This window comes from Paralichthys olivaceus, chromosome 13 (genome assembly GCF_024713975.1).
Source record: "Paralichthys olivaceus isolate ysfri-2021 chromosome 13, ASM2471397v2, whole genome shotgun sequence".
Classification (NCBI taxonomy): Eukaryota; Metazoa; Chordata; class Actinopteri; order Pleuronectiformes; family Paralichthyidae; genus Paralichthys; species Paralichthys olivaceus.
In genome coordinates this window covers 13,110,355-13,124,193 of record NC_091105.1, presented here as the reverse complement: position 1 = coordinate 13,124,193, position 13,839 = coordinate 13,110,355, and the positions used below count along the sequence as shown (strand labels likewise).

At 39.5% G+C, this 13,839-nt stretch overlaps 1 protein-coding gene across 3 annotated transcripts; it reads right to left on the bottom strand.

Moving 5' to 3' along the window:
- Positions 1 to 3,376: 3,376 nt before the first annotated feature.
- On the bottom strand, positions 3,377 to 12,347 carry LOC109633099 (glucocorticoid modulatory element-binding protein 1-like). Of its 3 annotated transcripts, none has more exons than XM_020092698.2 (10): positions 11,871 to 12,347; positions 10,647 to 10,788; positions 10,218 to 10,276; positions 9,861 to 9,982; positions 9,412 to 9,515; positions 8,688 to 8,872; positions 8,160 to 8,303; positions 5,760 to 5,897; positions 5,047 to 5,157; positions 3,377 to 4,950 (listed from the first exon to the last, which is right to left on the bottom strand). In XM_020092698.2, the coding sequence occupies exons 2-10, from the start codon at positions 10,769 to 10,771 to the stop codon at positions 4,466 to 4,468; spliced, it is 1,473 nt and encodes a 490-aa protein (XP_019948257.2). In that variant the 5' UTR covers positions 10,772 to 10,788; positions 11,871 to 12,347; the 3' UTR covers positions 3,377 to 4,465. The 3 variants fall into 3 exon arrangements, with proteins under 3 accessions (XP_019948257.2, XP_019948258.2, XP_069393010.1); XM_020092699.2 differs by lacking the exon at positions 11,871 to 12,347 and adding an exon at positions 11,704 to 11,846; XM_069536909.1 differs by lacking the exon at positions 11,871 to 12,347 and adding an exon at positions 11,616 to 11,819.
- Between the last annotated feature and the right edge of the window lie 1,492 nt (positions 12,348 to 13,839).

The following is a 13,839-nucleotide window of genomic DNA, read 5'->3' as shown; positions in this document are numbered from 1 at the left end:
CAAACCCACTTTCCTCCCCAGCCTCCACTCAGCTGCACCCACACAGTATGAGCCGGGCTCCTCCAAGCGGCCGAACCGGGAAAGACACCGGGGTACTCAAACCTCAGGCAAGCAAAAACCCCTGAGTCTTTTATTTTATTTTTATTCATTTTTATTCATTTCGAACACGCAAATTAAACAAGAGAGAAAAACAGGAACAAAGTATTTTCAAACAAGAAAACTAAATCAAACACTTAATGATTTACTCCACATACTCGAGAAGAAGTACAAACTTTTTTCACCTCACCCCTTCTCCTTAATTAATTATTATCCTATACTTAACCAGCTTCCTATATATATCTATAATTATGTTGTTTACATGTGCTATATATTTTATATAATGTACACAAAGTATATGTAACAATAAATACAAAATAAATAATAAAAATAGGGCTCTCTCGCTCTCTCTCTCTCTATATATATATAATATATATATATATATATATACAAACTTATACACCCACATCCCCAAAATCAAATATAAACAAATTTGCATTGTTATCTATAGCAAAAAGAGGGACTACAGAACAATAAATATTAAGAGACAAACACTCTCTTTGACACACTGGGATAATGGGGACATTTCTGGTCACAATTTGGTTGTGTGAGGGTTAAATTGTTTCTGAAACACTTTTTACCTTATTTGTTGAAATTCCCTTCACATCCCAATGATTAAAGTTGATAATGCGTAGTACACCCCAATACAGACATTTTGTAATGCAAAGTTTTTCCTCTGGGTTTTGGCCTCAGCGTTACAAGTCACTTAAACGTATATTTTTACAAGCTACAATTTCTGTGTATTTGAGTGTATTCGCATTGTAAACTGTAATTTATGTATCTATTTTTTTACAATGTATTCTATTGAAGTGCTTAAAAGTAAGTGCTATCATGGTGATATACATCTAAAAGAGTAAAACTCACAATATAAATAAGTGCTATAGCTGATAAATGAAAATGCACAGTAAAACACACAGTGTTTGTGTGAGCCAATTCTGTTTTTTTATGTCTTTTTGAGATCCAGGAGGAGTTTTACACTCTGAGGACATTTTTGTAGACAGCGTTTACTTCTTTAAAGCAACACTGTCACTGAGCTGCAGCGCCCCCTGCAGCCAAACAAGGCGATTCATTCTGCTAGCCTCTGTTTGAGCGATTAAGTGGTTTTCATCTAGAGAGAAAAACAGTCTATCAATCTTAAGACCAGAGCTGTGACTGCGTAGTCCCACTTACTGAAGTGAAACACAACTGAACAGTGGATATTCCTCATGATCCTCGGATTCCTGAACCAGAGAAGCTGCTGCTGTTTAGAATTCTTGATATTTTAAAAGTTTCCTGGCTGAGTAATGGAGATAAATGTTGGTTTTTAAAGACGTCCAAGTCTTTTTGAATGATCCACAGTTCCGCATTACTCCTGATCTTGTTAGGACTGATTCTGTCAATTTAAGATGCAACCATCAGTCAATTACAAACTTCTCATAGAAGATTCTACCCGCCCATCAAAGAACAGGTATTCAGGGTGAGGAGTAAGAATAAAAGCTGCACAAATCTCCAAAGTGCAAATACCATCAAATTCATTTTGAAGCTGCAATTTTATGGTTTAGAATAATTCCATAGTGTTGCTTTAAAGGGCTTTTTGAGGTTCAAAAATGTATTTTAAGATGAAAATCATGATGATTTGGTTGAGATTATAGGGTGAGGTGGATGGGACTTGGCTGACTCATGAACTTGTGATAATTAAGGTCTAGACTTGGGATTGCAACTCTTGGTTTTGTTAAGGTTAGAGAAAGCGTTGAGTAAGATGTGGGATTAGGTGTGTGTGTAGTAATCATGGTTACGTGTTACAAAAACATGCATCTGTGTGTTGGTGTGTATTTGTAGGGACAGAGACAAGGTGCGAATCTGTTTCTTTGCAATTTCATCCATTTAGACCTAATGACAAATATAGTTCATCTTCACTGCCCTGACAGCAGTTACCATACAGGTACAGGATCATCATTTCGACAACAACAACAACCACGGAATCTTTTCTGCACTGCAGACGTGCTTTAAAAGTTACATTTGCAATAACAGTGACGACATCATTTCAAAAAATGTCTTTACAGCCTTACACCTTTGAATGATTGGTGCAAAACCTATATCTACATTAGTTATAGACCATGATGTTGTGTAAACTAAATTGGCATTCCATATTATTGTATTTTTTCTACCCAGAAATCCCTTCTGAAGTCAGTATAATGGTGAATTTATATGCATATAACATATATAATGACTTGAAAATTAACTGTCACTTAAACATGTATTGTAAAATTTGCCATGCAGGTTCTCTGACATGTCATACTTGATTTTTAAAATCATTGGTGGGTGTATTTAATTATAAATCACTTGTCACATGCTGCAAGGTGTTCTGTCGTATCCGATTAAAGCTTTCCAACACAATTGTGATCCACATTAGAAATTAAACATCTTTCACAAGTGCTGATGCTGCAGCCAGTTCTCTGCGTGAACCAAGGCGGTGCTGAATCATTGCTGACACGTTTAGTTGTGGCTCCAGGACTCCTGATTGGATCAAGACATCATTATGGAGGCTATTCATCATTCATTTTGCTGTTGTGGGTGTGCATTAAAGATAAATTAAATGCCGGCCAACAGATACATCTAAGGCTTCCAACAGGAATGCACAGTCTCAAATTATGTTTGGCCGGAATGACAGATGAACGATGGATTGCTCGGCAAATGACTTCATTTAACCAGGGGAGTGCAGCATATGTCGAGCTAACACCTGCAATTACACCTGCTTGATGCATGGCAGCCATTTTTTTGCACCCTGGTATTCAAGGCCCAGAGTAGCAATTTATTTGAGCTAGGGAGTATTTTGGCCTGAATCTGTTCAACCGTAAGATAGTTTAATTTGCAGTAAAGCTAACAGGATGCTGCAAAACCCTGTTGAGCAGGAAAGGCGTCAGCGGGGATACTGACAGCTGCACTGTGATGAAAGTCATTTTATCAAGCATTTTATCAGCTGTCGCTCATAAGCCCCTCGCCAACAATGCTCAGGCAGTGTTGTGTGAATTTATAATAACACATCATTACAGCTTTGAAGGAAATTGTCAAAGGCCGGCTATTAACCATCACTATCACAGGGTTTGTGTGCAGCATAGGGCTCAAAGAGTCAATAAAGGGTGAATCACAATGGACAGAACACTGCTTTTATATTTGAAATTAAACTTTGTGGTGTGGTTGGACACATCAGGCAGTGATATGAAAACATTTCAATTGGTTGATAAAATAAAAAAAAAACTGCTGAGATGCTGTTCACACACAAACTGAAACATCACTTCTGTTCAAATTTGATATGTAGATGTTTTTTAATTAAAATGTGCTCATTATTTTTACAAGGTCACAGTTTCATATATTTTTCTCCTTTGTAAGTTTTTTCATTTAGTAAAGTGAGTAGAGGTTATATAATATGACTCTGTATTTCTGGCAGGTTAGTACACAGTACCCTGGATAAAGCAACAGCACACACCAACAGTCACATTACTTATCTAATCTACTGTAAAGTCTTCACCGTCTTAGATTAAGAATGACTCATTCTTCAGGCAGTGGTGCATAGATGTTAGGCAGGTTTTAAATACAAGCCAGGGCGTGAAATATTTCTCATAATCAAAATTATTAAAAAATTCACAAGTGAAGTAAGCACTGAATATTAATTTACAAATTGTACTTGTAGTTATGAATGTGTTTGTCACAGCTACCTGAAAGATTTGCAGAGCACTTTTAAATAAGGGGAATATTTGTATCACCATTAACCAAAGGTATAATCAAATATTATATTTACAGTTTTTTAAATCATTGGACTGAAATTTAAATAAAATCACATTGATCTCTGTCACAAAAACCCTTGTTTTCCAATCTATTAGACTACAGAGGATGGCTGCAAACAATTATTATGACTATACATTTTCATTATAAATTGATTAACTGTTTGTGGTAAAAAAGAAATCAAAAGTCATAAAAAAATATTTGCAATTTTCAACATATAAAGTGACATATTGCAAAACACTGCATTTAGAGCTGCAAACAGTTCTTTTTTTCTTTTTTCTTTTAGCTTAAATTACAGTGTTACTCTAGTCAATGAATCAAATAATCATTTCACCTCAACACATTTGTTGAAATGTTAGAAAAGCAGACTGGTCTCCTAAAATGTGCCATTTAAAAACTTGATGCATTAACAGATCTCTGCCTGCAACCTCACTGAAGTAACCACAACTCACCTAAAGTAACGAGAGTGTACTCATGAAGAGAAAAAACAACACTGTATACAAAGTAACATTGTTTTCTATCTTTTATCCTTTACGTCTTCTGGTCTCCATCATGTTCCCTCCTCCCTCAGTTCTCTAGATTTCTTTTGGGATCATCTCCCTCTTGCTCACTTACTTTTATGTTTCTTTGAGGACTTTCTTCCGATAATCACCTTTTCAATCTCGTGCCAACGCTCAATCTCCTCTTCCTCTTCCTCTTGACTTCTAAGGTGAAGGTCTTCTCGAGACATTCCAGTCCTTAGTCCAGGCTCTCTGCAGATCCCTGAGATGTCCTGTTTCTCCATGCCCTCTTGTCCCCGCTGGTGAACCTTTTCCTGGCTCCCTGTCTCACCAAGCTCATGGTTCTTGTCTCTGTCCATCCTGTTAGTTTTGGTGGGGGGGTGCAGACCAGTGGAGGCGGAGAAGTGTGTGAAGAGGTGAGCAGAGGATTCAGCAGATAAACCCAGAACAGAGAGAGGCTGGATCACTGTTTTCACAGGAGACAGGACATTCTGGGTTTGGCAGTTGCTGTGGCGCTGACGTCGGACGACTTTCAAGGATGTGCTTTTATCACATCCCTGCCTCCTCTGTTCCTCCAGAATTCCATCCAACACTAAGAAAAACAACATAATATGAGCCAACACAAACCACTGGGACATCCCTGTATGTGGCCTACAGTATTGTATGTAGTCTTCCACAGCTTTCTCACCACTGTGGTGGATTTTGCTCTCCTCCCCATGGCTGCGCCTCAGGTCCAGAGCCTGCTTCACTGAGTCTAAAAGCCCAAACATCTCACACAAGGAATTAAGTACGACAGCATCTGTTCAAATAATCAAATGTTAGCTACAACTATTCCTTATTCATTTGTCTTCCACAAATAATTATTATACATTCTATTTATATAGCACTTTTGAAAATGCTAAAAGATACTTCACGTAGATTAAAAACTAAGAAAGAAGGTAGAAATATAAAATACACATCATTAATCTTCAGGCATGTCTGAATAGTGAAGGATCACTTCACAACAAATTCAAAGGTAAATGTAATTATTGATGTCTATTAGGAAAAAAATTGGATTGCGTTTATTTAACTTGACTGACAGTTGCGTGGACGGTGGATCGAGGATTGTGGACATGTATGACACTGTCTGTTCTCATGAAGGTTGGAATGTTATTTTGGTGTCGTGACATCTATTGCACTTCTGTCTGTCCTGGGAGAGGGATCCTTCTAATGCAACTCTCTCTGATGTTTCTAAATTTTTCCTCTGTTAAAATTTTATTTTTTGGGGGGGGGGGGGGTTTCTTTACCGTTGTTATGGGTTGTTGAGCTCTATCAGGCAAGTTGTGATTTGTGAATATAGGCTATATAAGTCAAATTTGATTAATGATGATTGACTAATTGGGTCCAATATCATTAACTCACCTGTCTCCTGCAGGTTGGCCCTCTCACTGCGAACCTCCACTCCTTTAAGAGTCGCTAATAATTCAGTCTGGAGACTGGATAGAACCTCCCCCATCAGCCCTGAGTCTGCCACACCCTTCCACAGGCTCAACACTCCATCTAGAGAAGGTCAAGGAGGAAGATTATTGTTATCACATACATTTCTGTTCACTTAAAAATGATAGAGTCAAGGGAACAGTGTTGGCACAGTGTGGAGTGAAGTTGGACAGTAGCAGAGACTAGACACAATAGAAATAATAGGCAAAGCAAAAAAAAAACATTCGAAATGTGGGATAAATGAGATAGAGTGAGGAGGCAGGGAGAGATTGAGATTTGAAGAGTCAAAAGATGGGAAAAGAGAGTAATAAAATGAAGAGGGGAAACTCAGGAGGAGGTGTCAGGGATGGAGAAACAATGAAAAAAGATAGACAGAGATAAAAGAAATGGGAGCGGTGCAGCAGCGGAGAGAGGATGTTTAGTGGGTAATAGCTAGAGAGAAAAGAGTAGCAACGATGGAAAATGGGTTAGAAAAGCTGTGCTCGAAGAGGAAAGAGAGGAGGATTGAGCAGATTGGACTGAAAATGAAAAATTACTGGGGAGATGCACAAAACTGAGAGGGAAAAAAGTATATTAGAATGATAAAATGTCAGAAGTACTTTATATCTTATCTTGCAAGAAATGCATCCACTTTCATGTTTGCTTAAATGTCTGTCAAGATAAATGCAATGTGCTAGAGGAAAATATTCCAAATCCCATTTGCAGCTATCTGAAGCAAAATTCATTTATTTCTTCGAGTGGGGAACGTACACTAATGGGAAGCACACGGCACATTTCTGTAGATAGACGAGTATAGTTATTGCCTGAGCTTACTCCGAGTTGTCAATTTGTTTAAAGCCCCGTGAAAAGCAATACCTCTTTTTATGATGAGGCACTGATATTTGCCACTCAGACACAAAAGAACACTTGAGGCTGTTTTGCCTACTGTGGTCCAGCTGGAACAAAGCATAATCAGGTCACCTTTAAAAGCCCTTAAATCAACGCTTAGGTCCGTCCTAGAGAACGCCACACTGAAATGTCAGATGCTGTCGATGGTAATATAAAGGGACATGACTCCCTGCCTGCCAGGGTCAGCAGCTTTTTTAGGCCAGTCTGCAGGAACAGCATAACATTGCACAAGTGCAGATTCAGAGTTTCAGTGGTGTGTCTATCAGAGGCGTCAGACAGTGGTGATATAAAGGGGCGTGACACGAGATAAGCCCTCTGGGGAGATAATGTTAATATTAAAAGCTTTTATTGTTGTCATGGTTTATTCATTCATTCATTTACTGGAAACTTAGACTAAGACCAAGGCTCATAAAGCCTCTGGAGGACTGAAGGTCAATGGACTGAACCTGTGCCTCCTGAAATAATAAAGAGGAATCTTATCATCTTTCTGATGTGCAAATATAATACTGCAGTATACCATATGTGAAAATACAAAACTGCAGTATAACACTATGTGCAAATCCAAAACTAAAGTATACCACTATGTACCAATATAAAACTGCAGTATTTACAATCATATGTGCACATACAGTACATGCTACAGTGTTTTTTCAACAATCAAGCAATAAAATATGGACTGTTACAGCCTGAGATTGCAGAAGTAGAACTCTGTGAAAACTGCAGTAAACAGCTGGATACTGCTTTTAAACATGAGATATACCCATGTGACATCTCCTATAAAAGGCACAAAGCAGCTCTGCAGGTGAGTGGCTTCCTGCTGTGCAGGATATGGTGCGAGCACAGTCCATCAGTAAATAAGTGAGCTTCCTATTCACAGTTTCCTCACAAAAGACTGTGCACAAACATTCACTTTTAGGTGATAATTATTGGTATCACATGTTGTGAAATGACTCTCAAATAACACTGAAATATAAAGATTCTGTCTTAAAGGTCCAGTGTGTAAGATTTAGGTGAAAGGGATCTATTGGCAGAAATTTAATGTAGAATAATTCTCATGATGTTTTCACTAGTTTGTTTCATCTAAATTGGATGAATTGTAGTTTTCTGTACCCCAGAAAACTCCCTCTCTACGGAGGCTGCCATGTTTTTTACATTAGTCCAGACTGGACAAACTAAACACCTTTTGAGTTTTTATGACAATTAATGTCTACCACAGGTTCTTTTTCATGTTTGGAAGGAGAGGGTGAGGTGAGGGGTGTTCAGCTGCAACATGCAATTTCAACGCTAGATATCACTAAATTCTACACACTGAACCTTTAATAGTCCATATATTTGTTTATCACCCAGTCCATTTCTGGTTCTATTCATAGCCACTAATTCTAAATCCTTTCACGATGCTTCCAAGCAACACTATCTTATATCATTTCTAATATTTACCTGGTGTGTCAGCCCTCTTTCTCTTGGCTGCATGTCCATTGGCGGTTGCAGGGTCTACAGGCCGAGCTCGACCAGGGCTCCGCTCTGCTGCTGCAAATCTATCCCCCAAAGTTTCCTCTACCTCTGCTGCATCATGCACAATCTCTGAAATGAGGGAGAAAAGCAGCAGGCTTATACGATAATAGCAGTGCATAAATATCACATGTTATCAGTGAATGTGAGTAGACAGGGAAGGCAGAGGGAAATTCAATTATTCTTTTCTAGATTTTCATTTTTTTCGGTACACCGGTTACTGCATCATTAAAAGCAAGCAGATACTTTTAATGATGCACCAACCGGTGTACCGAAAAAAAAAAGAATTACTATTTGCCTTGAAGTCTTAAAATTAAAACTACTCGAAATCCTTTTATTTTCATTGCTGCAAATGAATGATTTCCAGTTGGCTTCAATGGTTTTAGTCTGCTGTCTCTGCAGCACAAGCATATGTTAGGGAAAGAAACAAGAAACTAAATGCCAGCGGAAATCTACCTGTCTGTGGAGGCACCTGTCCTCCAGGAGGGTCAAGAGCCAGACTTGACGGGTTCGGCTGCACCAAGGTCCCCGGAGGAGGCCTCGTGCTGTTGATCAGCACATCGAACTTAGTGCTGCGGCAGGTGTTGCTGCACACGGTTTCATGCTGGTAGAAATCTATCTGGCCAGAGTCCATCATTTTCCTTCGTGGGGAGGAGAAGCAGGGTTAAAAGAACATTCCAAGAAAGAATATTTTTGTTGCACAATGGCCGGGGCGTTGAAGAACAGACTGAATTTATTGAAGAATCCCAATAGCTGCCTGGAGGGGCTGTTTGACACAAAGTACATTGATCTGACCGCTGGAAGAATACAGATGAAAAGAGCAGATATTGCTTATTGAGCCGGTGTATTGACTCACAGGAACATCAAGAACAAGTCAGAACAAGATGAAGGGGTGAGGAGTGTCACCCAGCAGCCTGCTCACATGTTATTTGATCCTACTATGATGATAATGCTGCTTACTGACTACCTCTGGAATGTTGTGGCAAAGCCTGACACAGACAGACTCGACAGGAGTGCAATTAAATGCGTGAGACATGCTGTTGGCGGCATTAAACGCTTTAGAGACAAGAGTTCAGAGAAGGATTTGCTTCAAGGTCAGATTTACATGCATGCATCTCCCCAGCAGCTGTGAGGAAGACAACAGGTAATGTATATATTTTTTTAATTTTCATATTTCTACCTCAGCATCACCCCTCCAAGTCTGATGGCCCTCTTCCAGTCCTTCAGGGTGGCCTTCCCTGCCAGGTGTACAAACTGCTTAGGACTGATGAGCTGGTCATTGAACTGTAAGAGGAGAATAGTTTGTTTATGAAAGCGATTAGAACAAGACAGAGTTAATAAACCCCACCTCCCTAAGGTCAGTGGATGGAACAATTTCTGTAATTTTAGGCAGTTCATATCAGTGATGCAGGTTCAAGCCTTAATTCTTCCGCTAGGTTTGTTTTTATGTAATTATTTGATGCTGTAAAATGCCATGCAACTTTGCACACTCTGGCTCCAAATGCACAAGATGGCGGCATCTGCATCCAGGATATTTTTTTTATACATACGGGTGTCAACTGATAATGTTTCAGCAAATTGGTTATTCAGCATCGATGAAATAGTAACTCGGCAAACACCACGACTCACTTTGACACATCTGACATTGATTCCTGGACACACGAACTTCTTGAACAATAGAACCGCTCTGCTGTCACCGCAGGTGATGGGGTAGCCATACTCAATTTCCTCTCCTTCTTCTTGACTGTCATCTAAGCATTACAAAACAAACACATAATTATAACCAGCTATAAGTCCAATAACAAGAATGCATTCCCAGATGATAATAAAAATTAATAAAACACATAATAACAATATGATTAATATATGAACAATTTGTATTTGTCTCAAAAACACGTGCACATAATATATTTATTGTTCTATTGAGTTATTAATTTAAAGTGAATCAATGTCAGCAGTGAAGGAAGAAGTCTCTGTGTCACTCACCATGATGTGTCTCTATGGCCAAGACTGTAGTGCCAGTGTCAGCAATGTCATCATTGACCCTGCAGAGGGCGACATTTCCCCACGTTTAAATAATGACAATTGCCTGCAATCTGAGATCTGAAAAAATGTGGATTTACCAGCAGGATTTGTGAAAGGCTACCACATGTCTAACATTCTCTTAGTGTTTTCTTTTCTCCCACACTGCTTACCATCACATTCCTTGACTCAAAAATGAATTAAATTGATTATATACAGCATTGATGCAGAATGGTGTCACAATATGTGCAGGAAGAAGAGGATTTTTTTAACACGGTTAAAATCTCTACATTAAAATCTATTCATACACTTACATTTGCCTCTTCATTGTCACACAGCAAATTTAAAACAAAAGAATCTATGGGCTCTTAAAAGAAATATAAACTATGTTACCCGTGCAGGATGGGCTGCAGGTGCAGGATGACTTGAGTCTTATGGTCGTTGCCACTGGACTCCCCCTCCTCCTTCTTCACCGTCATGAGTTCCCCTGAAGACACAGTGACCTCAGCACCCGCCATCACCCCTCCCCACAGAGCTGCACGCAGAGAGGGCCCGGCACGCACGTTAACATCCAGATCACACACACATGCATGCATGCATGCATGCACTCATGCTGTTTAATGCATCTAAGTCTTTTCTGGCATGCAACTGTCATAGAAGTGAATCCATACTGGGCTTAAATTGACATAATCCTCAAATGGACAGGCCTTGCTTGCTGTATAGCTGTTGGGGGTGTGTATAAATATCCTACGTGGTGGGACATAGAAGCTTAAAAACTGGGTTATGCTGGAATAAAATAAAAACAGTGCGGTTGATAGCAACTATGGACTCAACAGGTGAAAATACACTGTTATAAATATCCTTTGAATGTGTTTCAAGTGAAATTCTCATATCGGTGCTATGTTATGCAACATTGCTGGATTTCTACCACAAATAGTAGACCTGTTGAATAAGTATCCGCAGGATTAATGTTATTAAGTCATATTAAGGAAAATGTCAAATTCCAACAGTTACTAGTCTCCTCAAGAGGCTGATTCTCACAGTATGTTGAAAAGGTCACAGCTAAATTATGACATAGGCCAATAAGATTATTTCATGACCTTAAACGGTAAAGGAGGATACAGATATAGATCATATTAACACATTTTGCATTAGTTACATATGATTAAACTTTAGACGAAGCTCAGTGGTCATGAGGGAAACAAAACATGCAAGTTGATAAAACAGTTACAGGATAATAGAATCATGAATTAATTCCACATCTTCCAGTACAACCCAAGCAGCAGGGGACACTGGAGGACAACATCAACAACACAGAAAGACACGGAGGAGAGAAGAGGATTCACAAACACAGATCCACACCTTCACCGCACTGGCTTTCACACACACAGTATACTTCACATATCAAGCAGCCCGCAAACTCCTGTGCGGACAGTTGCGTGTCTCTCACCCGCTCAAAACGGACGTGTGTCCCTGCGGCGTCACGCACAGCAGACTCGACGGCGCGCGCTCCGCTTCTACAGTGCGTGCACACACACACACACACACACACTCTCTCTCTCACACACACACGTTAAAACACACCTTTAACACACCCTTGTTAGTTTCTTAACTCACCGTTCTCACCGCAGCGGACTCCTCATTCTGCTCTGGTCGGGGGCCGCAGAGGAGCATGCGCCGCTCCGCTCACTTCCTGCAGTGAAGCAGCGTTCGCCTGAGAAGCATCTGTCCCGCTGTCACGAGAACCTGTTGGTTCGCACGCGATGTGTAAAGTCGGTCAAACTGCTCTTATGTGGCCCGCGTGGGTTTGAGCGCCTCGAGAACATGGCGGCGGCACACAAACACACACACACACACACACACACACACACACACACACACACACACACACACACACGTAAACACACCTCCAGCTCCACCGACACGCTTCTTTACTCAGGAAATAAAGAAATAGTTTTATTCTATAAACGCACAGCTCACTTCCTTCTGACTCGACACACTCTGCTCTGTGTGTGTGTCTGTGTGTGCGTGCGTGTCTAATTCTCCTCGTCAGTCACGCAACAGACGCTGTTCCAAACGAATTGCGTGCTGTGTGTGTTATTGTTGTTGCCTGCGTTCACCAGTAGGTGGCAGTTTGCTCTGAGTTGAGAGCACAGACTGTATATGAAGAGGTTGAGGGTAATGGAGGTGACGACAGATTTAGGGCCCAAACACCGAGACCTGATGTTTGTGTAGAGATCAGAATCATGTTACGATGATGATGTTCACGAAGTTTGGTGTGATTAAGTTAAAAAATAGTTTCTACTTGGACCGTAGAACCTTCCACCGTACCACACAGTTCATTTATGAATCCGCGATTAAGGCCAGGTCATTTTTTTAATAAAGCACCATTCATACACAGAGGTAGATTCAAGGTGCACAGAAACTAATTTCAAATATGAAAGCACACGTTAAAACACATTTCAAGCAAAATAAAAGATTAAAAAGAGTTGGGAAAAAGATAGAATCATAAAAGAGGTGTGTGTGTGTTGTTCTACTTTTCCTCGTCTGTCACGCAACATACGCTGTTCCCGACGATTTGCGTGCTGTTGTGTGTTATTGTTGTTGCTCGTGTTCACCAGTAGGTGTCAGAGTTGGCTCTGAGTTGAGGATAATGGCATGTAGGTGTGGAGCAGACAACAAGTTTCAAATCGTTTTTCTAAACTATTTTCACTTTTGACCACAAAACCTTCAACCTCTTCACACAGTTTATGTATGAAACACACATTTAGGAAAGCGAAGTTTATTTATAAAGCGCACAACAGAGAAAAAAACTGAAAGCACAGTACAAAACAATTGTAAGCAAAATAAAAAGATTAGAAAGAGCAGAATAATAAAATAGGTCGAATAAATAAGAATAAAACTAGTCTCTTCTTTCCTTAAAATATCTCAACACATTTTTATAGATATGCTTTCTCCTAGATTAACTATTTTAATCAATTTATAATGTTTTGTTTTACCCTTTTTCCAGTATTCTCATCTGTACTATTTTATGTCTGTATCTGTGCTCTATTTAACTATTTTACTAACTTTTATACTTATATATATAAATACATATCCATTTACCTATCTATATAATCTTCTATCTATCTACTTATCCTTCTATCTGTCGATTCATCTATCTATCTATCTACTTACCTACCTTTTCATCTATCTATCTATTCATCTATCTATCTACTTATCTATCTATCTATCTATCTATCTATCTATCTATCTATCAATCAGTCTATCCATCTATCTGTCGATTCATCTATCTATTCATCTATCTACTTACCTACCTTTTCATCTATCTACCTATTCACCTATCTATCTATCTACTTATCTATCTATCTATCTGAATGATGATGATGAATTGCTGTGTTTTAAGTGCAGAGGGGGAACACGTGATGTCATGGTGGCATTCCTGACATACTCTTCCCTTGTCCATGTTTACCTACTGATCCCAGCTACGGGCTTACCTTTCCCACAGCAGCCAAGTCCATGTGCAGCATGAGTCATGATAAAAGTGGACGTAGAGAAACATTGTAACCGGTTCATCCACTAACCT